The sequence below is a fragment of the Debaryomyces hansenii genome, assembly GCF_000006445.2.
Source record: "Debaryomyces hansenii CBS767 chromosome A complete sequence".
Classification (NCBI taxonomy): domain Eukaryota; kingdom Fungi; phylum Ascomycota; class Pichiomycetes; order Serinales; family Debaryomycetaceae; genus Debaryomyces; species Debaryomyces hansenii.
This window is the reverse complement of record NC_006046.2, coordinates 325,966-350,637: the sequence shown is the minus strand read 5'-3', so window position 1 is coordinate 350,637 and position 24,672 is coordinate 325,966. Positions and strand designations below refer to the sequence as shown.

Sequence of the window (24,672 nt, the reverse complement as noted above, 5' to 3'; positions counted from 1 at the left end):
CTTCACAATTCTCGATTATCCACTCTCATAATATGATTTATTGTAGGTTCTTTAGGTAGTATATGAAAATTGTAACAAATAGTGCGTTTACCAAAGACTTGATAAACAACGAAAAAAAAGTCCACCATTAAGTAAATCAACAAATAGAAGTAGATTCTTGTCGTTTGGGTTAGAATAATATGACAATACCATCTAACACGAAGCCTGGCAATGTATTGCCGAACCAGGATTCGAAATTTCTTTCACCTACATTGAAATTAGATGATGCGTCGCTAGATGTATTACAATTTCAGCAGGATCAGAATTCATCATCATCGCAGTCTTCCAGAGGGGTTTTATCACAAAGGTTTCTCCATCCTGTAAGTATCGATGCGGTGAATGAAGTGAACTATAAGATCCATGTACCAAACTTTGCAAACTTGCCACCTTTGAAATTGGGCTACAAATATATCACGGACTTGATTAAAATCGATTCTATGACACCGTCCGATTTGTATTCGGACGAGAACATTAACAGAACTGGATCAGGACTCGACAATTACTACTTTGATTACGATTCAGGTCTTGGCGAATTTTCTAGGTTCGAAAAGCTTAATCAGCTTAATCTACCAGACAAATTTTTTGATGAATATAACTCGACCGAATGTATTACTAAAATGGGATTATTTCCAGAGATTGAAAGATCATGGATTGCTGTCGATAATAAATTAGTATTATGGAATTATAAAGTCCCGCAATCGTCATTTAATAAATCGAGTCAGTTCTTGACTATTGATCAAATTAGACATTCAATCTTACAAGTAAAATTGGTCAGACCCAAGCCTAATGTTTTTGTTGAGGATGTTAACCACCTTTTATTGATTGCAACTCCAATGGACATACATATCTATATTGTTAAGTACAATAAGGCGTTGAACAATCTCGAAATTTTTAACCCTGATTTGTCGGTGTCTACACAAGGTTTGATAGTTAATAATTTCACTGTTAACGAAGCAACTAATGATATATATTTCACAGGAGAAGGAGATGGTATTAACATCTGGAGACTAGACTACTCTAATAAGAGCTCCTTTATTAAAAACAAATGTGATAAAGTATGTTTGACGAAAAGCGGATTCTCAAGCGTGTTACCGTTGAATAAATTTCCAGGGTTTGATTTGTTCAATTCTAATGACGGTTTGAACAAGACAACCAATAATACTGATAAAACAAATACAACTGCTAATATACCAGAAACTATAACTCAATTAGAGATTGACGCCGAAAGAGAGATATTGTATTCGTTATCGAATAAATCCGTCATTAGGGTTTATAAGTTACAAAAAAATCAAGAACAGTTCACTCAGCATAACCAGTTAACTCCATCAGAGATTTTCAAAAGTGTTTCCGCATTGTTTGTTGATTCTACAAATTTTAAAGCATTTCTGAAGTTCAGAATTATGAATATTCAGCCTATATTCAAGAATGAATCTTCAAATATTCAATTAATAGCAATCACAAATTATGGTTACCGTATATTGTTGAAGTTGGGAATCAATTCTACTATATCATCATTTATGTCTGGTGCACTTTCAGCATCAAGATTAAAACTATCAGTAGCAACGATGAAGTTTCCTCCGTCAAGGGAATTACCTAAATTGAATTCTGAATTGGATGCATTCACAAGAAGTAAACAATATTTATCTCAATTGATTGCAAATCAACAAAAGTCACAATTATTGAAAAACACAAAGTATAGTAAGATCATTAGTCCTGGTATCTTCATGTGTGTTAAGAGAACTAAAAAGTCTGATAAACTTTTCATCTGTACTGCAAACTATGGATTTTTAAAGAAGAACAATAAGCTTGTTGAAGATGCAGAGTTTATAAAATTCGGCTCTGATGATGATACATCATTCACATACATTCATGATATTATTCAATTAACTCCTTCCATGAATGCCACCGATACACCAAATGGATACGCCAATATTCTTGCAAGCCAGTACACAAGAGAGCCGTTAAAGTTTGCAATTTTGACCAATTTTGGAATAGTGATTTATCAGTTAAAAACATCTGACCAAATTTTAAAATCGTTAAATGATGAAACTATTGAGAATTTTATCGAAGAAAATGGTTATGAAGAAACCTGCTCAAGCTTGTTATATTTATCTTGCTCCTATGGACATCACAATGCTAACAATTTGTTCAAAAGAAAGGCTCAAATGTTATTTTCAACGTGTGGTAACAATGCAAGATTATTGAATAACCAAGATAATTTACATCCTTTAAATACTTCCCCACCTCCTCAATCTACAAGTTCCGTGTTAGGTTCCCAATTACCACAACAACAAGCTGATAAATTATTAGTTTCACATCCAACAGTTGAACAAGTCATTTTAAGTGATAGGTTTTATGGTACCTGCTTATTGATATCCAGATTATTTAGAGATTTTTGGAACCGCAAAGTATTTACAATGCTACCATATATCAAAAGAATGAATAATGGTCAAATTGACTTGTCGTCTGTGAAGGATGATAACTTATTGATCCAAGGTTTGAATATCGATAAAAACCAAGTTGAATTTTTTATAGGTTCAATGATAGTTTTAATTGAATTCTTCGTTGAAAATGGAAATAACATTCAGGGTTTGAATGCCCCTAACTATAGCTCTGACCCTAGTAAGTTTGAGAATGAAGTATGCTTACGTGCTGAACACATTGCATTCACATCAATTTTGAAATCATTGAACTCTATGAAAGAAGCTTTATCATTCTTGATGGTCCTAATTGAAGAATCCCAAATAAACCAAACAACTTTCAATGATATTTTGAGGTTTTTCTCTGTGACAAACCAATTAAACTTGTTAACATTATCGTTTAAAGATCTATTATTGCCTACTCGTGATGTTAAAAATTTAATTAAAGATTTATTGTCATCTATCATCAACAAAAATATCTTGAAAGGAGGATCCATAGACTTAATCGCGTCGTCATTACAAGATCGTTGTGGATCTTTCTGTTCCACTGACGATGTCTTCATCTTCAAAGCAATTGAAAATTTAACAAGAGCAAAGAATATCGGCACAAGAGATTATGACTTGAGAATTAAATGTTTAAAGAATGCTGTTGTCTTATTTGAAGAAGCGTATGAATCGTTAACATTGGAGAATATTGAAAACTCCATTAATATCATGTTAGATTTAGAATTCTATACTGGTGCAATAGAGCTTTTGTTGAAACTTGCTTACAAATTAGTCAATAACACTAGTTTAAATAATCCATCAACAGCTGGAAAAGCAAATATTCTCATCGATAATGGTAACACGAATTCTAAATCTGTTGAAAATAGTAAGAAAAAGATACAGTTATATGATTTGATCTTCAAAATCTTAACCAGAATTGATTTGAGAGCAATTAAAATAACTGAAACCGGTCATCAGTTAGCTATTAACGAGTTTATTGAAATAAGAGATGCTGCTTATGAGACATGTTTTGCGGCGCAGGATAAATCGTTCCATTATGAATTTTACCAGTGGTTCATTAACCAGGATGTAAGTGAACGATTATTAGAAATCAGTACACCATACATCTTACCATTTTTGGAAGAAAAGTCAGAGAATAACTTAGCATTGAGTGATTTATTATGGTTATACCACGCGAAGAGAGAGAACTATTTTGGTGCGGCAAGTATATTATATTCATTATCGATTTCAGAATTTAAATTGACATTAAACCAAAGAATCGAATATTTATCCCGAGCCAATGGATTCTGCAACTGCGCATGCCCTCCAAATTTAAGACAAAAGATGATTCAATTATCTTCAACAATCCAAGAATTGTTTGACGTTGCAAATGTCCAGTTAGATATACTAACTGCGATCAGGGCTGACGATAGAATTAGCAAGCAAAACAAAGAAGTTGCTGTTTCGTCGTTAGATTATAAGATTTTGAATATTAGTGACTTATTCAACAATTATACGGATCCATTAGGATACTACGATTTATGTTTATTAATCTTTAAAGTTTCTGATTATAAGAATACAGATGACATATTGAAGAGATGGGAATTGTTTTTTGAAAGAATTTTTCATGAATTTTTAATTACAGATAAAAGGAAACAGGAACCCATCTATATTGTGTTGAATAATGTATTCAACATTATTGGTCCTAAATTATCGTCGAACGACTTAGTTTTCCCAATTGATGAATTGATAAAATTGGTATGTAAATATATTCAGGAAGCCATTGAAGAAGATCCAGTGACTCAAACACCACCAAAGGGTATAATAGTTGATATCTTTGTGAAATCTGGCGTTGGATACGACAAGTTATACTACATCATGAAATCGCTAATTGAGCATAACACATTTGAAATATTTCCTGGATTTACAAACAATTTAAAATCAAATGAAATGAGCTATTTGATCGAACACTGGTATAATTCTGATAAGAAGTTGAGAGAACTAATTTCGAGTGATAAAATAAGGGATTTGACTGAATATTCAATTGAAAATGATCCAATTCATGATATTGTTAAAGATAATGGAATTTTAATTTAACACTTGTATTTTACATAAATAATAATAATAAAATTAGAGAAATAAACCTCGTAACGGATGCATTCGTATTAGCTTATCTCGTAGAACTTTCCTTTCTGACCATCAAATTTTTCACTATCAAAACTGACTGTGGGTCTAAGGTTATTGGTACGAGGTAAGAATATATTCTGAGGTTGATCTTCTTCTGGCAATAACAGCATTACGCCATCAACTATTAGCCCAATAGCATTTTTTTCTGCTCCTTTTGGCATAATAACATCGGCAAATTCCTTAGTTGGAAAGATGAAGTCACTCATCTCTGCCCTAGCACCCTGAAGGTAAGCATTGATGACCGATTCTAGTGATTTATTTTTGTTTAGGTCCAAAACATCTCTTCTAATCCAACGAATTAACCTTGTATCAGGATCACTTGTAAGAAAAACCTTTATGTGTGATATATCACGTACTTGCTTATCATACAAAGCGTATAACCCATGAACAATAAGAATCTTTTGTTGTGACTTCAGAGTAACCTTAGCACCACTTAACAAATATTCCCTTAATTTGTCAAAATTGAACCGAGAAGGTTTTAAAGGAGGATAGTTAACATCAGAATTATCTGGTAGCGTGATAGCTGCTGACTTTGAAGTGGAATATTCTCGTTTAGCTTCATCCTCCTTATAGTCATCTAGATCAATTATTTCTATATTAAGATCAACATCTGGAAGAGAAAAACGAAGTTCTTCTTTCAATAAATTGGCAGTGGTTTTCTTACCGGCAGCATGTCCACCTCCAATTAATATAATAATGGGTCCTCCTTCAGACATCAGTATGGTGTAAATATTTAAGGTTTAAGTACAGACATCGAAAGTGAAATATGGCATCGCGATATTCCAAAAGCTCATCTCCTAAAACATTTCATAAAGGCCATATAATACAAAACAATAATAGACCAATATGGATGATTTTGATAGAGACGTCGACAATGAATTGGAGTTTAGTGCTAAATCCACCAAGAACATCAAAGTCCATGCAACTTTTGAAAGTATGAATTTGAAAACTGACTTACTTAAAGGTATATATGGCTACGGGTTTGAAGCACCCTCTGCTATTCAGTCTCGTGCTATCATGCAGATTATAAGTGGTAAAGATACTATAGCCCAAGCACAATCGGGAACAGGTAAGACTGCAACTTTTTCTATTGGTATGTTGGAGGTAATCGATACGAAGTCCAAAGATTGCCAGGCACTTATTTTGTCACCAACCAGAGAATTGGCACAACAGATTCAGAGTGTGGTGAAGCATCTAGGAGACTATATGAATGTACATACACATGCGTGTATTGGTGGAACTCATGTTGGCGAGGATATTAAAAAGTTACAACAAGGTCAACAGATCGTGAGTGGTACTCCCGGAAGAGTAGTTGACATGATTAAGAGACGTAATCTTGCCACCCGTAATATTAAAATGATGATTTTAGATGAGGCAGATGAGTTGATGACAAAAGGTTTCAAGGAGCAGATTTACGAAATTTACAGATATTTACCACCTGGTGTTCAAGTGGTTGTTGTTAGTGCCACCTTATCGAGAGAAGTTCTTGAAGTCACCGGGAAGTTTACCACCGATCCGGTGAAGATTCTTGTGAAGAGAGACGATATTACCTTGGAGGGAATCAAACAGTATCATATACAATGTGAGAAAGAAGACTGGAAATTCGATACCCTTTGTGATCTATACGACTCTTTAACTATCACGCAAGCGGTCATTTTCTGCAATACGAAGGTAAAGGTTAACTGGCTTACCGATCAAATGAAGAAGGCAAATTTCACAGTTGTCGCCATGCATGGTGACATGAAGCAGGACGAGAGAGACTCAATCATGAATGATTTCAGAACAGGAAACTCTCGTGTCTTAATTTCCACTGACGTGTGGGCCAGGGGAATTGATGTGCAACAGGTCTCGTTAGTCATTAACTATGATTTACCTACCGATAAAGAAAACTACGTCCATAGAATTGGAAGATCTGGTAGATTTGGTAGAAAAGGTGTTGCAATTAACTTGGTAACAAAAGAAGATGTGGACGAACTACGTGATATAGAACGTTTCTACCGTATCAGGATTAAGGAAATGCCTGTCAATGTTAATGACATCATGTAAATGTCTCGTGTATAGATAGAATATAGTAATTTGTATATTAACGAAAACAAAATTATTCAAAGCTACAAAAAAGTTATTCTAAATTAGAGTATGCCATTCCAAATACACCACCCCAACTTCATCACGCCTACTATACTGCTACTATAGAAGACCCGTTAGTTCCTGGTCCCATCTACGAATCCAATACGAAGAGAAGAACCAACTCACGTGATCGTCATCTCAGAATTTTTTTTTGAACTTTTTAAGAAGGAAGATCGGTATATTCAATAAAAATTCTGTTATTCATTCAAGAATCTTGTGATTACTATAGCTCTCCAACATGGATGCTCAATATATTTCCTCTTTGGAGGAAACTTTAAAACAAACTTTGGTTCCTGATTCCACCGCTATTAAACAGGCTGTTACCAAATTGACCAAGGAATTTTACACCAGTCCATTAGCGTTACCTTCGTTACTTCACATTTTGCAAAACGCTCAAGATGACCAATTGAAGCAATTAGCAGCGGTTGAAGCTAGAAAGTTAGTTTTGACTAACTGGGAAGGTGTTGATGCTTCATTGAAGCCACAAATTAGAGAATCTATGTTGAATAACACTTTCACTCAATCCTCTAAGCTTATTAGACATTCTTCCGCCAGAGTTGTTGCTTCAATTGGTGAAGTTGATTTAGAAAACAACGAATGGCCAGAATTGTTACCAGTTTTGGTGAAGTCTATTCAAGACACCAACGCTCAAACAAAGGAAATGGCAGTTTACACTTTATATACCTTGTTGGAAACTCAAGTCCCAGCTTTACTCCCACACGTTAGTGACTTCTTGTCTCTTTTTGGAAATTTATTAACCGATCAAACTTCCAGAGATATTAGGGTTAATGCTGTTTTGTCATTAGATGTCGTTTCCCAATTTATTGAAGAAGACGCAGAAATCAATAACCAATTAGCCTCCAAGTTTAGAGACACCATCCCAGGTATGGTTGAAGTCTTGAAGGAAGTTGTTAGCAACGATGACAATGAAAAGGCCAAGGATGTTTTCAATGTTTTCCACAGTTTGATTTTCCTCGATTCAAAATTGATCGGTGATCACTTAGTGAACTTGATTAAATTTGTTTCTGAAATTGCTGCTAATACTCAATTAGATGAAGAATATAGAACTTTTGGTTTGCAATTTTTGATTTCTTGTGTTTCTTTAAGAAAGTCTAAGATTTCTTCAAATAAATTAGGACCGCAAATCACTTTAATCGCAGCTAAGATTGCTTCCGAAGAAATTGATGTTGAAGACGAATTAGAAAACGAAAACGAAGAAAACGAAAACGAAGAAAATTCTCCTGCAACATTAGGTTTAAGACTTATTGCTATGTTATCCGCTGAATTACCTCCATCTCAAGTTATTAATCCATTATTCGATAACTTAAACAATATGTTGACCTCCTCAAATGCATTCGAAAGAAGAGCTGGTTTGTTATGCATCGGTGTTGCCTCTAGTGGTGCACCAGATTTTTTCTCCACTCAAATCAACAAAATCATTCCTGCTTTAATAAATGGTTTAAAGGACCCTGAAATTATTGTTAGAGTCGCTGCCTTAAGATCATTATCTCAATTAACTTCTGAACTTCAAGACGCCGTGGCCGATTTCCACAAAGATTTATTACCTCTCATCATCGATATCATTGATTCAGCTACTTCTGTCATGGCTTACAAATATGCTTGTTTTGCTTTGGATGGTTTGATTGAATTCATGAGCCACGATGCCATTGGTCAATACTTGGAAGCATTAATGAACAAATTATTCCATATGTTACAACAAGCCAATTCATCTTCATTAAAATCAGCCATTGTTTCAGCCATTGGTTCTACTGCTTATGCCGGTGGTAAGGGTTTCACTCCTTACTTCAACAACTCTATTCAATACTTAGAGCCATTTATTGCAAATGCAGCTGACACCGAAGGTATGACTGAAGAAGATATTGAATTAAGAGCCTTAACATTCGAAAACATTTCTACTATGGCTAGAGCCGTTGGTTCAGAATCCTTCTCATCATACGCTAAGCCATTAGTTGAAGCTGCTTACAATTCTTTGAGTTCAGAACATTCAAGAATCAGAGAATCGGGTTTTGCTTTTATCTCTAATATGGCAAAGGTTTACGGTGCTGAATTTGCTGGATTCTTGGACCAAATCGTTCCTGAAATCCTCAAATGTTTAGAACAAGAGGAATTCACATTCAATATGGATGGAGAGGATGAATTCGAAGGTGAAGAAGAAGATTTGGAAAATAAATTTAATGTTCACACAGGTATCACCATTGAAAAAGAAATTGCTTCTGTTGCCTTATCAGAATTAGCTATCGGTACTGGAAAAGATTTCGCTAAGTATGTTGAACAATCTGTTAAAACTTTAGCCGACCAAATTGACAACTCATACGGTATGAGAGAAGCTTCTATGAGTGCATTATGGAAGATCTTAAGAGCTATGTTTAAAGCTCAATATGGTGAAGATTTCAAGGCACCAAAGGGTGTTCCTCAACAACCATATGTTGATAGCTCTATCTTACAATTAGTTCAAAAAGTTAGAGAAATTGCTATTACTAACTTAGAAGAAGAGTTCGAGTTGACTATGGTAGCATGTATCTTAGATAACTTATCTGATTCTATCTTCATGTTAGGTCCTATCACTGTTATTGATAATGCAAGTGAAGCTTCATTCTTAGAAAGATTATGCGTTCAATTAATGAACATCTTAAAGAGTGAACATCCATGCCAAATTGAAGATGAAGAAGGTCCAGCCGATGAGGAAGATACTTCTGAAACTGAAGCCTTATTGTTTGAATCTACTTTAGAAGTTTTAGTTAACTTATCTGTCACCTTAGGTAGTGATTTCAACAAGATTTTTGTTTCTTTTAAAGACATAATTTTATCACAAGTTAATTCTAAATCTAAGAATAAGAGAGTGAGTGCTATCGGTGCCTTGGCTGAAATTTCCTCTGGTTTGAAGGAAAGTAACCAGGCCACTCAACAATTACTTGAAGTTTTCACGGATAGATTAGCTAACGATAAATCGTTAGAAGTCAAGGGTAATGCGGCTTATGGTATCGGTATTTTAATTGAACACAGTGCTACAGACTTATCATCTACTTACCAAACTATTTTGCAATTATTATTCCAATTATTGAATAAGACTGATAGTAAGGCTGGTGATGATGACGAAGAAACCAAGGATGTTGTCAACAGATCATATGCAAACTCTTGCGGTTGTGTTGCTCGTATGGCATTGAAGCATGAACAAGCTATTCCATTGGAACACATTATGGGCCCATTATTAGGACATTTACCGTTAGAAACTGCATTTGAAGAAAATACCCCAATTTTGCTGTTGATCATCAAGTTGTACGAATCTGGTAACGAATTGATTGCCAGCCAAACCGATAAGATCGTTGATATTTTAGCTAAGATTTTTACCAAGGAAATGGAAAGAATTAAGTTAATAAATGAATCAACCTTAGGTAGAGAAGAAAACATTGACAGAATGAAGCAATTCCAAACCGAAGAATTGAAGCAAAAGGTTATTGAATTATTAAAATTCTTAGATACAAAGTATTCCGGAATTGTCTCGGCAAATGAGGTTTTAAAATCTTGTATTAACTGATTCTTTACCTCACCTTATTATGAATATCCGCCACTGAGCTTACTTTTGTACTTTATTAATATTATGTTTATCATCTATCTTCAATGTAGCTAACGGACTCTTAATGAGGACTGTTGTAGAGAGGTCGTGTTAACGTTCAAATCGCAAAAAGTCCTAATTCGGTCGCAACAGCAAAACTACTGTTTTAGTAAGTGAATGGAACCATATCCTACAAATTATAAATCTAATTTAAGGTTCTTCATGAAATAAAATGACTTTGCTAAATACAACCAAGAATAATGGATACGGTAGATGAAACATGCTTGAGATATAAAAGTGGGACATTTGCCATTTTAGTTTGGGATTTTGATACATAATAATTTCAGTTTTATTAGAACGAGATGGACGACAAAGCGAACACATTAGCAGCTCTTTCTTTCATAGCTTTCGTATTATTAATCCCCCCTTTCATTTGGCATTGCAAATGCAAAAATATTCCGCCAATATGTTTAATATTTTGGTTACTATTCCTCAATTTGACTTCCTTCATTAATGCTTGTATCTGGGGAGGAGAAGACTTTGACCAGAAGTATAATGGTGTGGGATATTGTGATGTGACAATGAAGCTAGAGGCTGCATCCTCCAGTGGCATGATCTGTGCGATTAGTGCTTTGGCATTTAACTTATTTATGGTGTTATGGGCGAAATATCCGGCTTTCATGAATAATGGATCTAAGTTGAAGATGTGGATATCGTTGGCGATGTGTTTGATTACACCTATTTTTATTATGTGTACAAACTACATCATTCAAACATCAAGGTATGTTATTATAAAGTATAGAGGGTGCACGGTAACATATGCCCTTTCTCCAGTATCGATTGTATTATATTCCATGTGGAATATAATCTGGGCTGCAGTTGCAGTTGTTTTTTCTGTTCTGACGTTGGTAACATACTTCAGAAAAAGAAAGGACGTAAAGGATATATTAAGATGCACAAACTCAGGATTAAATTTAAAAAGGTTTGCAAGGTTATTGATATTCAGCGTTTTAATTGTTATTGCCCTAGTGCCTGTGGCAGTTTATTATTTCGTTACCGACTTTGATTTGTTTGAAGGAGAGTTTGTTTGGTCGGAGATTCATAATCAATTCTGGGGAGAGATTTTCTTTTATGATTTTGGAATTGAGATAGTATATGACAGATGGGTTCATATTGCATTATCAGTTATCACGTTCCTCCTTTTTGGGTTAGGTTCTGACGCATTGATAATGTACAAGAACGGATTATGTAGGATTGGTCTCGGTCGGTTCTTCAATGGATCACCAAAGACAGACGCACATCATATAGATCTATTACAATTGACAAAGAATGATAGTCCAACCAGTCAATTTGCACTTTCGAAGATGTCAACCCAAACAAGAGTTGGAAGTAACAGATCAGAATTGAGCAAGCCAGCAATGTGTGAATTCAAAAACGGATTTAATGAAATCATTGACGACAACACTCTTGGTGGGTCTTCCACAACGCTGACTGCTCATAGCCCTCAAGAAAGAAATTTTGATTTAGAGAAGGGAATGACGTCTCTTAAGAGCATTTCTGACTATTTCAACGAAGAGGAAATAGCAGCAAAGGATGAGTTGAAATACATCATGAATCAATCAATAAATAATGCTGACGACGGATTTGATTATAATTATCAAGTTAAAAAAAAATAAATTTCAAGGCGAATTATATAACATTTACATATCTTTATGAATATATTAATCTATTATTTATAATCAGCAATTAACTCCTTAAACTTAGATTCAAACACATTGGAATTTACTTTTCCGTTAGTTTCTTTCATAGCTAAACCAATGAGGTAGTTGATTGACTTAGGCTTACCCGTAACAATCTTTTCTATAACATCTTGATTGTTTGCAATTATATAAACACACACCTCTTCAACAGCTTCAGATAACTCATTTTCAGTAATATCTTTGATTTTCCCTACATCGTATTTTTCTATCAATTCTTGAATAGTTAATTCTTTATCATCAGGCGACTTAACTAATTGTGATAATAATAGTTTGGCAGACGTCGTAGTTAATTCATCATTTGAAACCATAATTATTATTTCTCCAAGTTTTGTTGGAGGGATTAAAGATATGTCTAATGGTACTTCAAATTTCGAAAAGGCTCCAATCAACTCATGCACGAGCCAATTATTTGCAACTTTATGGTCTTTTCCAGCATCAATTACCACGATTTGAAACAAATCATAATAATAGTTAAGAATATCCTTATTGGCAATGAAAAATTTAGCATGCTTCAATTCCAAGTTATATGGCTCGGAGATCAATTTGGTAATAATGGCGTCCGGCAAATCAGGTAATGCAGCAGCAATTTCTCGTGATATTTCAGGGTCCAAGTTAATGAATGGTAATTCAGAATCCGGAACGTATCTATATTCAACGGCATCTTCTTTACTTCTTAACCTTACGGTTTCTTTACCATTCCAACCTCTTGTTTCTTGGATAACGGGGAAGTTTTCCTTTGTCAACTGTATTTGCCTGTGGTACTCAGATTTTAATGCACTTGCCAATTCACTGGAACTTCCCAAGTTTTTAACTTCAACCCTATTTCCACCATTTATGCTCACATTAAGATCAATTCTAATCGCGCCTGTTTCCAAGTCACCAGTACATACGTCCAAATGTTTAACCAAGGTTTGATATTTTTTGATGAAGGCTCTAATTTGTGACATATTTTCAAAATCAGGCTTTGTAACTAATTCAATCAACGGAACGTTAGATCTGTTTAAATCGATTTTAATTAGCTTGTCATATTTATCGTAATTCGTTTTACCCGTATCTTGTTCAATTTGAATCTGTTCAATGTTAATGGTTTTCAGATCCTCTGTTATATCGTCAAACTTGCTATTCAATTCCAAATACCCATTTCTAGCAATAGGATGATAACGTTGAGTTATCTGGAACCCTTGGGGTTGATCGGGATAAAAGTAATGTTTTCTATCAAAAGTTGAAAATGATTGCACATCGCTGTTTAGTGCCACCGCTGTCTTTAATGCTAAATACAAAGCTTCTGGATTTAACTTCGGAAGGGTCCCGGGTAATCCACAATCAAAGTAACTGACGTTGGTATTGGGTTCAGAATCGAACTTTGAGGATGATAACGAGAATAATTTATATTTGGTCTTTAATTGGGTGTGTATTTCCAATCCACATTTTAATTTGTAATTTGGGTCAACCTTGAAACCCAGAGAACACACCGACCGGCTCGAGTGTATTAGCCGTTTAAGTGTTATCATGTTATATGGTAGCCAAATAGTGAAAGACGATTAACCGAAGGATTTTTCAGAAATCGATATTGATCGTCTATATGCAGACCACAAATATGGACTTATCAAGTTTATATCTTATCTCTTTGAGTTCTTGATTCATAACAGCTACAAATACTAGGCCGATAGTATAATGGGGTATGACTGACGTCTCTATTCGCTTCCTTCTACCGTGACTCTAATATTGCGTGTATTACGCACTGGTTTGTGAACGATGCTCTCTGACTTCCGTCATGAACATTTTATTCACAATTAATATAACAGGACATATACAAATCACGACCATGATCAGAAGACTCATAGTATACGACCTCTATCAAAGTAAACGTGGCTAATTGCATATGGAAAAGGGGAAAAATTCAATTGTTGGTAGCAAAATTTGCAGCTATTGGTAATGCTGATACTCACAAGTACAACGGTTTTTCCCTAAAAATACCGATGAATTGAATGTTAATGCTTCACGAATCACACTCATACATACACTTACAATGTGGCATCTTTATTTGCCGATACCAGTACACCTTAGTCCAGCGGGTATTCCAATTTCCACACCAGACGTTAACAAAAACTGAGTTGAGAGACACTATTCAATAGTTTTTATTCTGAACATATGTCTCGTCTACTACTAGACCTATATACCCACGAATGACCGTTCAATACCGAAAACACGTTGGAATCAATTGTTTACTGTGTGCTTATCAAAATACGATTTTGATATTGAAACACGCACTACCGCGATTAATCAACTCCCTAAAGATAAGATAGATGATAGTCATTTAGATGTTTATTATTATTCGAGCTAACTATTATTGTAATTATAATTTGCGATAATTCTATAGAGGACATCAGAAAGTATATTTGTAAGTATACTGGTCAATAAAGTGTTTGAATAAGGTGAAGAGTTTCAATTTAAGGGAGATTTAGTTGTTTATACTCTCCATGAATCGCCACTCTGGTTGTCAAGAACATATCCCATTTATGAATATGGGATCTATTATCGAGTAATTACTAACATCAATAGGATTAATATGAGATCTCAATTTAAGGACGAACATCCATTTGGTATGTATATTGCTACAGAGTAACGTTTGTGGATTGAGTGCGGACAAATGCTAACCAAAATATAGAAAAGAGAAAGGCCGAAGCTACTCGGATCACTCAAAGATTCAATGATAGACTTCCAGTTATTTGTGAGAAGGCAGAAAACTCAGATATCCAGGAGATTGATAAGAGAAAGTATTTGGTGCCGGGGGATTTATCTGTCGGTCAGTTTGTGTATGTGATAAGAAAACGAATCAAGTTGCCTAGCGAGAAGGCTATTTTTATCTTTATAAACGATATCTTGCCACCCACAGCTGCATTAATGAGTACTATTTACGAAGAACATAAGGACGAGGATGGATTTTTATACGTGTTGTATTCGGGTGAAAACACCTTTGGTGAGACTGAAATGAAGAGATTGAACGTGGCAGACCTAGAATTAGATTTTGATTCAGTGAACTGAGAGGGTCATCGACAGAAGAGTTTTATCGCCACTCACTATTTTTATGTTATTGTTTCTTTTTGCTTTCGTGCTAGCGTCTTGTGGCTGTATTTATTTTTTGATAATGATTTGGTAGGGGGATTATTTGTTTATTTCTATTTTAATGATTATGATTACATGTTTGTTTATCTCTACAAGTCGCGACTATGGGACTTGTGTAGTTTATCGTAGTTCGTACATTCATAATTACATCATTGGCTCATCAATAGACACAGGTGTGTCCGATTGATAAACCAAGTCGATTCCATATTTACTTAATTCATCCTTCCTGTAGTTTTGGAACAATTTCTTGATCTCCAGTTCCATTAATTCGTAATTGTCAATATCTAGCCTATCCACTTCTATAGACAGGCTCTGGATAATCATTTCATGAATTTTGTCCAAATTATTGAACTCAATCGCCATTCCGTAAAACACCGTAGAATATTCAAATTTAACCGTATTCTCTAATTCGTTCTCAACATATTTCCTATAGCTATCCATGAGAATTCTAATTCGATCATTCGTTTCAGTTACTTGCTGTGGAGTTGTTGGATCATAATGTGGCGTAAATATAACTATACATCCTGTTAATTTACTTGGTTCACGAGCTAATAACTGCTCATCGGGTGTATGACATATGATTGGTACAACGACCACCCATAACACATATATCAAATTTAAAAGTATCATAGTAGTAAAGAGTTGTCAGATATTTTTTTTCTTATCTAGTTATATGGTGCGCTCTATATAAAAGAGAGGAAGAGGTCAGTTTTGCACGAAAGCATTAAGCATTCCATATGCAATACATGTATTATTTTTTACTGGTTTATGTAGCTATATGTAACACACGTATGGCTGCTCTAATGCATTAGTATATTACCATTGTGGGTGAATAAGCTATTATCGAGGATTATCACTAGAAAGCTCAATCGAAATTGGTCTGTAACAATGATTAGATCATACTGTCTTAAAATGTCATCCTACAATCAAATTACTTTAGTCTTGTACTACTATATTCATATATCTGCTGTTTCTCCGGATGTGTGCCTAATGTATCCGTATTTAAAAAACACCAAAGTTCCATTCTGACCTGAATCACCCCAATTGCAAAATGGAAATGCGGCTTGTCTGTTGCAGTTGATAGTAGAATTGCAGAAGGAAGATACGCTCGGAATTCACAATAGTTAATGTCAGTCATAACACCTCATTAAACTATATATATCCACAGTTGCTAGACTAATAATTGCAGCAAATTAAATTCGTTTGCTAGCCGTTTGGACGATCATTCGGTAAATGGACCGCAATATGTGGCATCCCAAAACCATGTCCGGCCAGTTTCAGAAGTACATAAGCCAATTGATGCTTCGGCTCATCATCTATTGGTACATGCAGTGCCTGATTATTCTCGATGGCTGATGTCTCGTACAATAATCATGGCTATACTGTGTTGGTTTTGAAGGAGTGCTTACATAACGATTGACCTCGTTTCTATAATTAGAAGAAGTGCACTATTTCAACCCTAGTGTTGATAGTACTACATTGGAGAAGGCCAATCTAGAAAGCAGGTACGACAGGGAAGAACCCTACCAGTTTGAGCTAGTCTTTAGGTCTTGCATAAGGCATTCCGACGCTTTCAATGTCGTTCAATGTTAATCGATGCTCGTTTTGGTATTTATGTCCCAGCATAACATATATTCGAACACGCATATCAATTTTTCAGCCTATTTCATGACTATGCGTTTATATGAACATGTAGGCATACGGATATATGGAGATATTGTAGTTTACTATCCAATATGAATATCGGGAGGCTGAAAACCTGAAAGTGTACTTATTTTCCAAAAAGTCATCGCATCGATATACGGCTGGCTATCTTCAATGCCTAGGTGTTGACGATGACAAACGTATTGCCGATGACACACGTAATGCCTTCTCTAAAACATGATAATGGCTCGTATTCTCTCATGCATATGCTAATAATAGGTTATTTTGATCGTACTGCGACCGTTTAGTTGACATGAAATCATGCCAAAACATTTGTAGTGGCTGAGATTGTTCGCGTGTTTGGTCTTAAAATATATCTCTCTCTCTGAAACAAGAGATTTCGGAAACGGTCATTCTAATTGATTACATAGTTTCAAAAGTGAATTAGCATGAGTGGCTTTCATCGTCTAGGCAATAATCATAACCAATACGGGGATGAAGACGATATTTCGTTAAACGACTATTTAAATCATCAACAGTCGGGAGTGTATAATTATAACCCAGCAGATCAACAAGACAGAATGGCTAGTGATAACTCAATTAATTTCCAACAACCACAGCCAGTGTATAATAACCAACACGGAGACAGTTACGAGGAATTTGACAGTTATTACCACGATGAAGAGATGGAACCATCGAATATTTTCACCACGTCCAATGCTCCACGGCCACCGAATTTAGCACCATTGCCCCAGAGCGAAGATCCCTTTGATACGAGACCGTACAATGATAATTCAGATATGGATAACTACGAGTTGAATCAATTTCACGATTATGGGTATACCGGAGAAAACTACGACCATGCGTTCGTACCCAATGTGTATGACGATGAGGAAGAAAAAGAGTTTGATCAAAGGATTCAGTACAACCAGTTTGAAGGTGATTCATACGATTTAAATACTGTGCAAGTGGTGAATCCGTTGGTGCCTGAAGATGAACTAGTTGACATTCCTCAATCTCCGTTCGGCGAAGAAGGAGACGAATTTGTGAGGCCCCCAGAAGAAGGCGAAGAAGAGATCAGGTCCAAGCCTCAAATTGGTATTGCATCAGGTTTAAACGGTCATTTAGTTTTGGATTGTCCAGTAGCGACAGAGTTACTAAGAAAATTTCCTGACTACAGACAAACAGAAAAGGATAACGGGTTATCAAGAGAATTCGCCTATATGAGATATACAGCAGTTACATGTGGGCCATCTAATTTTTATAGGGATGGCTATATTTTGAGACCAGTACATTACCCAATGCCACGTCAAACGGAATTGATGATAGTAGTCACTATGTACAATGAAGATGATATTCTTTTAGCAAAAACATTGAAGGGGGTATTCAAGAATATAAAGCATTTGGAATCCAGAACAAGGTCTCCTGTTTGGGGAAAGAATTCCTGGAAGAAGGTGGTTGTATGTATTGTAAGTGATGGTCGTTCCAAGATCAATGAAAGAGCACAAGCATTATTGGCAGGTTTAGGAGTGTATCAAGACGGGTTAGCTAAGAGTAGAGTTGACGACAAGAAAGTGCAAGCCCATATTTATGAATATACCACAAGAGTTGGTATTTCTAGTGTTGATGATACAGTTAAGCTCACTACTGAAAAAATCGTTCCAGTACAGTTACTATTCTGTTTGAAAGAAAACAATGCCAAAAAAATCAATTCCCACAGATGGTGTTTCCAAGCTTTGGGACAAGTATTAGATCCGAGAGTGGTGATTTTATTAGATGCTGGTACTCAACCTTCGGGTAAAGCTTTATATCATTTGTGGAAAGAATTCGACAAGAACCCTCAAGTGGCAGGTGCATGTGGTGAAATAAAAGCTGCTTTAAGAAAAAGACAGCTAGTTACAAATCCTTTAGTATATGCCCAAAATTTCGAATATAAGATTTCGAATATTTTGGATAAACCAACCGAATCAGTATTCGGATTCATTTCGGTATTGCCTGGTGCATTTTCAGCTTACAGATATGTTGCTCTTCAGAATGATATCAATGGCAAAGGGCCATTAGAAAAATATTTTAAGGGGGAATTTTTGCACGGAAGTGGTGAGCTTGATCCTAATGATGATGAATACGAATTAAAAAAGACAGAATTGAAAGAGGAAGCAGGGATATTCACTTCAAATATGTATTTGGCAGAAGATAGAATTTTATGTTATGAATTAGTTGCCAAAAAGGGCTGCTCCTGGTTATTGAGGTACTGTAGAACTGCATCTGCAGAAACCGATGTTCCACAGGGGTTAGCTGAGTTTATTTTACAGAGGAGAAGATGGTTGAATGGGTCATTTTTTGCGGCTATTTACGCATTAGCACATTTCCCTAAGCTTTGGGGCTCTTCACATTCAATTGGGAGGAAAATCTGTCTTCATATTGAATTCATATACCAATTCTTAAATTTAGTTGTTTCTTGGTTTTCAATTGGTTCATATTTTTTGGTTTTCAGAATATTGACAACTTCGTTAGCAGATTCTAATCTAAATTTTGCCCCAGGAAATGTATTATCGGTAATATTTCTATGGCTTTACTTAGCATCAATTGTTACTACATTTGTTTTGAGTTTTGGTAATAAGCCTAAAGGAACAGAAAAATTTTACATAGTAATTGTTATTTTCTTCGCAATATTGATGGCGTATATGATATTTGCAGCCATATTCATGGCTGTTAATTCAATTCAGCTGATCTATGAGGATGAAAGTAAAATTACGGTATCACTTTTTTTTAAGAATGAGCAATTCAGAGATTTAGTGGTTGCAACTGCCTCCACTTATGCATTGTACTTTGTTGCATCATTTATTTATTTTGAACCATGGCATATGTTTACCTCATTCATCCAATATATCTTACTCTCGCCAGCATATATTAATGTTTTGAACATTTATGCGTTCTGTAATATTGATGATATTTCATGGGGTACCAAGGGTGATACAGGAGCTAAAGATTTAGGTTCGGCAATGGTTAGAGAAGATGGTACTTTCGATGTCAATATACCAATATTAAAGGAAGAAATCAATCAGTCTTACTTGAATCAATTAGAAAAGATTAAGAAGCCACTTGAAGACGATGGTCCTAAACCAGAAACAAGTAATGAGGATTATTATGCATTTATCAGGTCGATGACTGTTTTGATCTGGATGTTTTCCAATTTTATTATCATTGCCGTCGTTCTCGAAACTGGTGGATTTAGTCAATTTTCTTCGGATGAGACAGAGGATGATAATACAAGGTCCAAAATTTTCTTGACAGTTATATTATGGTTAGTTGCATTCATGGCATTATTTAGGTTCATTGGATGTGTAATGTATTTGATACATAGATTTATCATGAGATTTAAACATTCTCAGTCGAAGAAGGCATAATCATATAGATTTTAAATATACTTGTATTATTAGGATTCACTTGTGTAGATAAAATATTACATCTAGTTACATAAATGCTTCAAAAAGCGTAGAAGCTAAAATCGCGTTTATTTACATAATAAAAATTACCTACTAAATAAAAACATTAACAACCTAGATATGAAGACACAATGAATACTAAGAATAAACGAAGAAATAATGAGGTGGCAATGCAATTGGGAGATCCATTACCTCTACCGTACAAGATTGACAGAAATGTACAAATTAAAGAAGAGGAAGACACAGCAGTTGAGACTAGACATAACTCAAGACTGTTCCACGAGCCTATACCTCTTAATAGGAAGGTCAGTTCTTCTCAAAAGGAAGATATATATCTACCAGAGAATTTGAAAACTAGAGCAAAAACAATAAATCTTGCAAAGCCAAGGCCTGTTCCAATACTGAGAAATTACTTGAATTCGAGAGTAGTTTCAAATGATCATATCTTGCCAAAACTATATGATACGGAAGAACAATTACAATCTGTGGAATCAATAGCTGAAAAATTAGATAGGATAAGGAAGCTAATTGCTTACAGACAAGTCAATATAGATTGCGAGGACTTCCAGAGATTTGATGGTGAATTATCGAGTCTCCTTAAAGATCACCATGAATTTGACGAAATAGAGGCAAACGAACAATTACAACCACTGCATGAACCCACCGTGTTAGAAGAGTTAGAAAATCTACAACGAATAACTAGACCAGACTATACCATACGTTATATCGTAATTATTACTAGCATCATTTTATTCTTAATATCATCATTTGTTGTGTCAGGGTTGAATTACGAATACTGTTATTATTTTTGTTAAAACTGTACAATAAGATGTAATTTCTATGTATTATATATGTATTCTAATATACAAAAGGACCTATTTACAAACACTATTCGTCATAATCATTTTTTGGTGGTGAAGCACTGTCACTTCTTAAATATAAATCAATAGCGGTCGAGAATGCAGCAAAACCGGCACATCCAACTAATGCTGCTTGAGGACCAGCCCTTATAGCCAAGCCACCTCCAGTAATACAACCGGCACTGACACCGTTATAAATATCATGCTTCGCTCTTAAACTTTCAATCGCACATTCGACACCAGAATACACCATACCAATATAACCAAAATTCTTGGCCGATGAGTATGTTCTCTTTCCCATATCTGAGAACTGGAGCTTCATCTGTTGTTTGAATGGCAAGTCACGAATATTGCTAACTGCATTGGTACCGATTGGCACATCGTACGACATGGATGCCATAAATAAACCGAAAAAACCACCTAAAAAGAAACCAGAAACACCAGCCATGACTGTTTTACCAGGACAGGATTGCATTAATTCCACCATCTTTTTGGCACCTTCCTCTGCCTGTTCTTGAGGTGTCATCTGAGCATAGGTTTTCTGCTCCTCTGGTACTTTATATACACCGAATGCCATATTATATATTACTATGTGTGATGCTAGCAAAGATGAGATACAGATTAAATGTCACTTGAGTTACTTAACCCTTCTACTATCAGATTTCAAGTAGTCTTTTGATAATTAAGTCCAATCCAGAAAAATTAATAAAAAAAAATTATCGAGAAATGTCGCATTCGATCAAATACTACTTCAAGGTACAGTTGGTAGGATGATATGAATATATGGATGAATTATGTAGTATATATGTGTACATGTCTAGTTTACCATTTAGAGAGGTATTTTGATTTCTCCTGAATTACCTGTTCGTTGATATCGCCTGTTGAAATGGCGTCTTTCAACCTTTTGACCAATTCACCATTGATTTCAATCTTTCCGTTTGTCTCTTTATATAATTGGCGGACTATCTTATTCAAGTTTGGGGTGTTTTCTACCTCTGTATCGTTCAATAATATCCGAGATCCCTTAAGGGTGTTTTTAGATTGGACCCTAATAACAAATCTGTCAATTATACCATCGATTTCGGATATTTTGCCAGTTTCCACAAATTTGACTCTGTAGGACGATTCTGAAGGTTCAAGCACAAGCTGGGTGTCGTTGTTGAGTATCTCCCACCATGGTTCGTCGCATCCTAGCGTATCATTTGCAATATCAACCTTTTTGAACGTAAATATCTCATTGTCTCCGATAGCATGCACTAAAGCCAGTGTTGAAGACAAATATCGATTGTGATGTGTTTTTAAGGCAAATTTGTTAGTTTTAGAAGTATCTAGCCTCGACTTCTCGAACTCGCTTATCGGGACTAATGTCAACACCTGATTCACCTTGTTGGGCTCACATTTATGTATTCCTGGATAGTCGTTCCCCCCAAAGAAATTAACCGTATCTGCTACAACTTCAAGATCTTTCCCCGTCGCTATAGTATCCTCACCAACTTGCAAAACCACATGCTGTTCCCCAGTTGCAGCTTTTTCTTCCTTTTCATCGTTCCTATCTCTATTACTATCTCCAAGCACTATGCATGGTCCTTTCAAATCTTCCACGCACGAGGCCGTACTCCAACCATCTAAGTTAATATTTTCACCCCTAGCCTTCTTCACGGGCTCCTGTCTATCCTCATTTTCTGTTCTCTTGCGCTTCTTGGGCTTATCTCCCTTGAACGTCAACTTCCCCATTTTTGCTATTTTTTATCTTTATCTCACTATCTGATGCTCATTGAATTTTTTATTTCCATAATCCCCCCCAAGAGGCCTTCTGTATAAAAGCAATTTTACAAAATTACGTACTTCTCCTACAGGGCAAGAATAGTAAAAAGCCATACGCCCTATAATTTAATGATGTACCACAATACAATCACCCCGTATTACTCGCTAGATAATAATATGGTAAAAGAAATTAACAGTATCGTGACCACTCAATGGTGGAGTGATAACAATTACGAGGGGATTTTAATCATTAGATTTTAGAAATGGCCAGATACAGACGGATGGCCAGAACCCGCAACCAGTAGTATAAAAGGTTGATAAAAGGAGGTCTGAGAAATGTAGCACGTAATTTATTTAATTAGTTGATAACTAAATTTTAAATTTAAGTCACTATTAATACTTGCCCTCTATACTATCTTAAACTCTTAACATTATGACCAAAAAAAACAAGAACCAAACTTTAGCTCTTGATTTGGATAACTGTGAAAAGTTGACTCAATTAAAAGAAATTCCTAAGTCCAGATCATCATCGATTACCTCTATTGAATCAGAGGGGTCCATTCAATCGGTGTTGAAACCACCACCAATGAGAGAATTCGAAGACGTTGTTGCTTTCGAAAGTTACATTCGTGATGAGACTTGGGATAATGATTTTGATTACTGTCATGCCCATTTGTCGTACTATCCACCATTTATTACCAAGGAAGTGCACGGGAACATGGATAAGATCAAGCCTACCATGAACAAAAAATCCCGTAAGTTCAAGAGAAACTTGCAGCACCACATTCAGAAGCACTTGATGCCAGAAATGGAGAAGTGTTCTGGATTTACTATGGATTTTGGCAAGGCAGGGGTCGAAGAAACTCCAACCATGTTGAAATGGAAGTTTGAAGATACCAGTGATCACGGCTTCTCGAAAGAAGAAGAAAATCAATTTGATAGACACTGGAAATTACAATTAGAAGTTACTTGCAATAACGAGAACCCATTAGTCGAAGTCGATTATATGGCAATCCCGATTTAGTTCTACCTGTCGATAATATTGGGCCCAAGATGCCACGATGTATGCAATTTGCTTTGTATTTGCATGCTTGATGCGTTATGAGTTATGAGTTATGTTTTATGTTTTATGTTTATGCTTATGTTTATGAATGAATGAATTATTGATTTATTTTGTCTCGTCACCGTACCGTATAATATCTAGTAGCTGTTTGTTGCGATCGTCGAATAGTTCTAACATGTGTAGACTGCTCGTTTGTCCTAGTTTATTTGTGAATTTCTCTAATCCTTTCAAATTGGATTCCACCGTCTCGATCCTTATAATCTTACTGTTATGGGAGTTTGTATCATTGATTTCAACGTGTGAAATTTGAGTAGCTTCCTCGTCTTGTAAATTATACTGCTTAGTTTCCTTTATTTTATTGTCTTCCACTTCGAGGATTATTACCTTCTTTATATTTTCATCCAGTTGTATCAACTCTTCCACGATGTGTTCATTATTATATTTGGTATCTTTCAAGTCATCCTTAAATAAATATTTCACTACCGGCTTCTCCGTGTGGGGTTGTATCAATTGGGTGTCCCTGATACTACTATCTAAGCTATCGGGCACATCGTTGGTAATTTTGTATTTGATGGACTCTGATACGTTTGATTTATCTACTATGTCAACAATATATGGCTTCATTGGAGTGAATTTATTAAAATCTATGACTTACTAATATTTACAGCGATTTTATC

At 35.4% G+C, this 24,672-nt stretch overlaps 14 protein-coding genes across 14 annotated transcripts; 8 read left to right on the top strand and 6 right to left on the bottom strand. All coding sequences in view use genetic code 12, as the record gives it.

Annotated features, from left to right (window-relative positions):
* Positions 1 to 179: 179 nt before the first annotated feature.
* DEHA2D04092g (DEHA2D04092p) lies at positions 180 to 4,541 on the top strand (the record flags this gene model as incomplete). The annotated part of the gene is made up of 1 exon (XM_458645.1): positions 180 to 4,541. One exon carries the CDS (start codon positions 180 to 182, stop codon positions 4,539 to 4,541), a length of 4,362 nt encoding a protein of 1,453 aa, XP_458645.2.
* A 68-nt stretch (positions 4,542 to 4,609) lies between these two features.
* Positions 4,610 to 5,347, bottom strand: DEHA2D04070g (DEHA2D04070p; the record flags this gene model as incomplete). Its single annotated transcript, XM_458644.1, has 1 exon — positions 4,610 to 5,347. The coding sequence occupies one exon, from the start codon at positions 5,345 to 5,347 to the stop codon at positions 4,610 to 4,612; it is 738 nt and encodes a 245-aa protein (XP_458644.2).
* A 130-nt stretch (positions 5,348 to 5,477) lies between these two features.
* Positions 5,478 to 6,677, top strand: DEHA2D04048g (DEHA2D04048p; the record flags this gene model as incomplete). The annotated part of the gene is made up of 1 exon (XM_458643.1): positions 5,478 to 6,677. One exon carries the CDS (start codon positions 5,478 to 5,480, stop codon positions 6,675 to 6,677), a length of 1,200 nt encoding a protein of 399 aa, XP_458643.1.
* A 319-nt stretch (positions 6,678 to 6,996) lies between these two features.
* Positions 6,997 to 10,314, top strand: DEHA2D04026g (DEHA2D04026p; the record flags this gene model as incomplete). The annotated part of the gene is made up of 1 exon (XM_002770214.1): positions 6,997 to 10,314. The coding sequence occupies one exon, from the start codon at positions 6,997 to 6,999 to the stop codon at positions 10,312 to 10,314; it is 3,318 nt and encodes a 1,105-aa protein (XP_002770260.1).
* A 380-nt stretch (positions 10,315 to 10,694) lies between these two features.
* Positions 10,695 to 12,008, top strand: DEHA2D04004g (DEHA2D04004p; the record flags this gene model as incomplete). Its single annotated transcript, XM_458641.1, has 1 exon — positions 10,695 to 12,008. One exon carries the CDS (start codon positions 10,695 to 10,697, stop codon positions 12,006 to 12,008), a length of 1,314 nt encoding a protein of 437 aa, XP_458641.2.
* A 53-nt stretch (positions 12,009 to 12,061) lies between these two features.
* DEHA2D03982g (DEHA2D03982p) lies at positions 12,062 to 13,603 on the bottom strand (the record flags this gene model as incomplete). The annotated part of the gene is made up of 1 exon (XM_458640.1): positions 12,062 to 13,603. One exon carries the CDS (start codon positions 13,601 to 13,603, stop codon positions 12,062 to 12,064), a length of 1,542 nt encoding a protein of 513 aa, XP_458640.2.
* A 1,058-nt stretch (positions 13,604 to 14,661) lies between these two features.
* On the top strand, positions 14,662 to 15,137 carry DEHA2D03960g (DEHA2D03960p; the record flags this gene model as incomplete). Its single annotated transcript, XM_458639.2, has 2 exons — positions 14,662 to 14,695; positions 14,761 to 15,137. The coding sequence occupies 2 exons, from the start codon at positions 14,662 to 14,664 to the stop codon at positions 15,135 to 15,137; spliced, it is 411 nt and encodes a 136-aa protein (XP_458639.2).
* A 225-nt stretch (positions 15,138 to 15,362) lies between these two features.
* Positions 15,363 to 15,848, bottom strand: DEHA2D03938g (DEHA2D03938p; the record flags this gene model as incomplete). Its single annotated transcript, XM_458638.1, has 1 exon — positions 15,363 to 15,848. One exon carries the CDS (start codon positions 15,846 to 15,848, stop codon positions 15,363 to 15,365), a length of 486 nt encoding a protein of 161 aa, XP_458638.2.
* Positions 15,849 to 17,311: 1,463 nt separating this feature from the next.
* On the top strand, positions 17,312 to 20,269 carry DEHA2D03916g (DEHA2D03916p; the record flags this gene model as incomplete). The annotated part of the gene is made up of 1 exon (XM_458637.1): positions 17,312 to 20,269. One exon carries the CDS (start codon positions 17,312 to 17,314, stop codon positions 20,267 to 20,269), a length of 2,958 nt encoding a protein of 985 aa, XP_458637.2.
* Positions 20,270 to 20,439: 170 nt separating this feature from the next.
* On the top strand, positions 20,440 to 21,123 carry DEHA2D03894g (DEHA2D03894p; the record flags this gene model as incomplete). Its single annotated transcript, XM_458636.1, has 1 exon — positions 20,440 to 21,123. The coding sequence occupies one exon, from the start codon at positions 20,440 to 20,442 to the stop codon at positions 21,121 to 21,123; it is 684 nt and encodes a 227-aa protein (XP_458636.2).
* Positions 21,124 to 21,196: 73 nt separating this feature from the next.
* DEHA2D03872g (DEHA2D03872p) lies at positions 21,197 to 21,745 on the bottom strand (the record flags this gene model as incomplete). Its single annotated transcript, XM_458635.1, has 1 exon — positions 21,197 to 21,745. One exon carries the CDS (start codon positions 21,743 to 21,745, stop codon positions 21,197 to 21,199), a length of 549 nt encoding a protein of 182 aa, XP_458635.1.
* A 245-nt stretch (positions 21,746 to 21,990) lies between these two features.
* On the bottom strand, positions 21,991 to 22,902 carry DEHA2D03850g (DEHA2D03850p; the record flags this gene model as incomplete). Its single annotated transcript, XM_458634.1, has 1 exon — positions 21,991 to 22,902. One exon carries the CDS (start codon positions 22,900 to 22,902, stop codon positions 21,991 to 21,993), a length of 912 nt encoding a protein of 303 aa, XP_458634.2.
* A 463-nt stretch (positions 22,903 to 23,365) lies between these two features.
* On the top strand, positions 23,366 to 23,956 carry DEHA2D03828g (DEHA2D03828p; the record flags this gene model as incomplete). The annotated part of the gene is made up of 1 exon (XM_458633.1): positions 23,366 to 23,956. One exon carries the CDS (start codon positions 23,366 to 23,368, stop codon positions 23,954 to 23,956), a length of 591 nt encoding a protein of 196 aa, XP_458633.1.
* Positions 23,957 to 24,100: 144 nt separating this feature from the next.
* DEHA2D03806g (DEHA2D03806p) lies at positions 24,101 to 24,619 on the bottom strand (the record flags this gene model as incomplete). Its single annotated transcript, XM_002770213.1, has 1 exon — positions 24,101 to 24,619. The coding sequence occupies one exon, from the start codon at positions 24,617 to 24,619 to the stop codon at positions 24,101 to 24,103; it is 519 nt and encodes a 172-aa protein (XP_002770259.1).
* Positions 24,620 to 24,672: the final 53 nt, after the last annotated feature.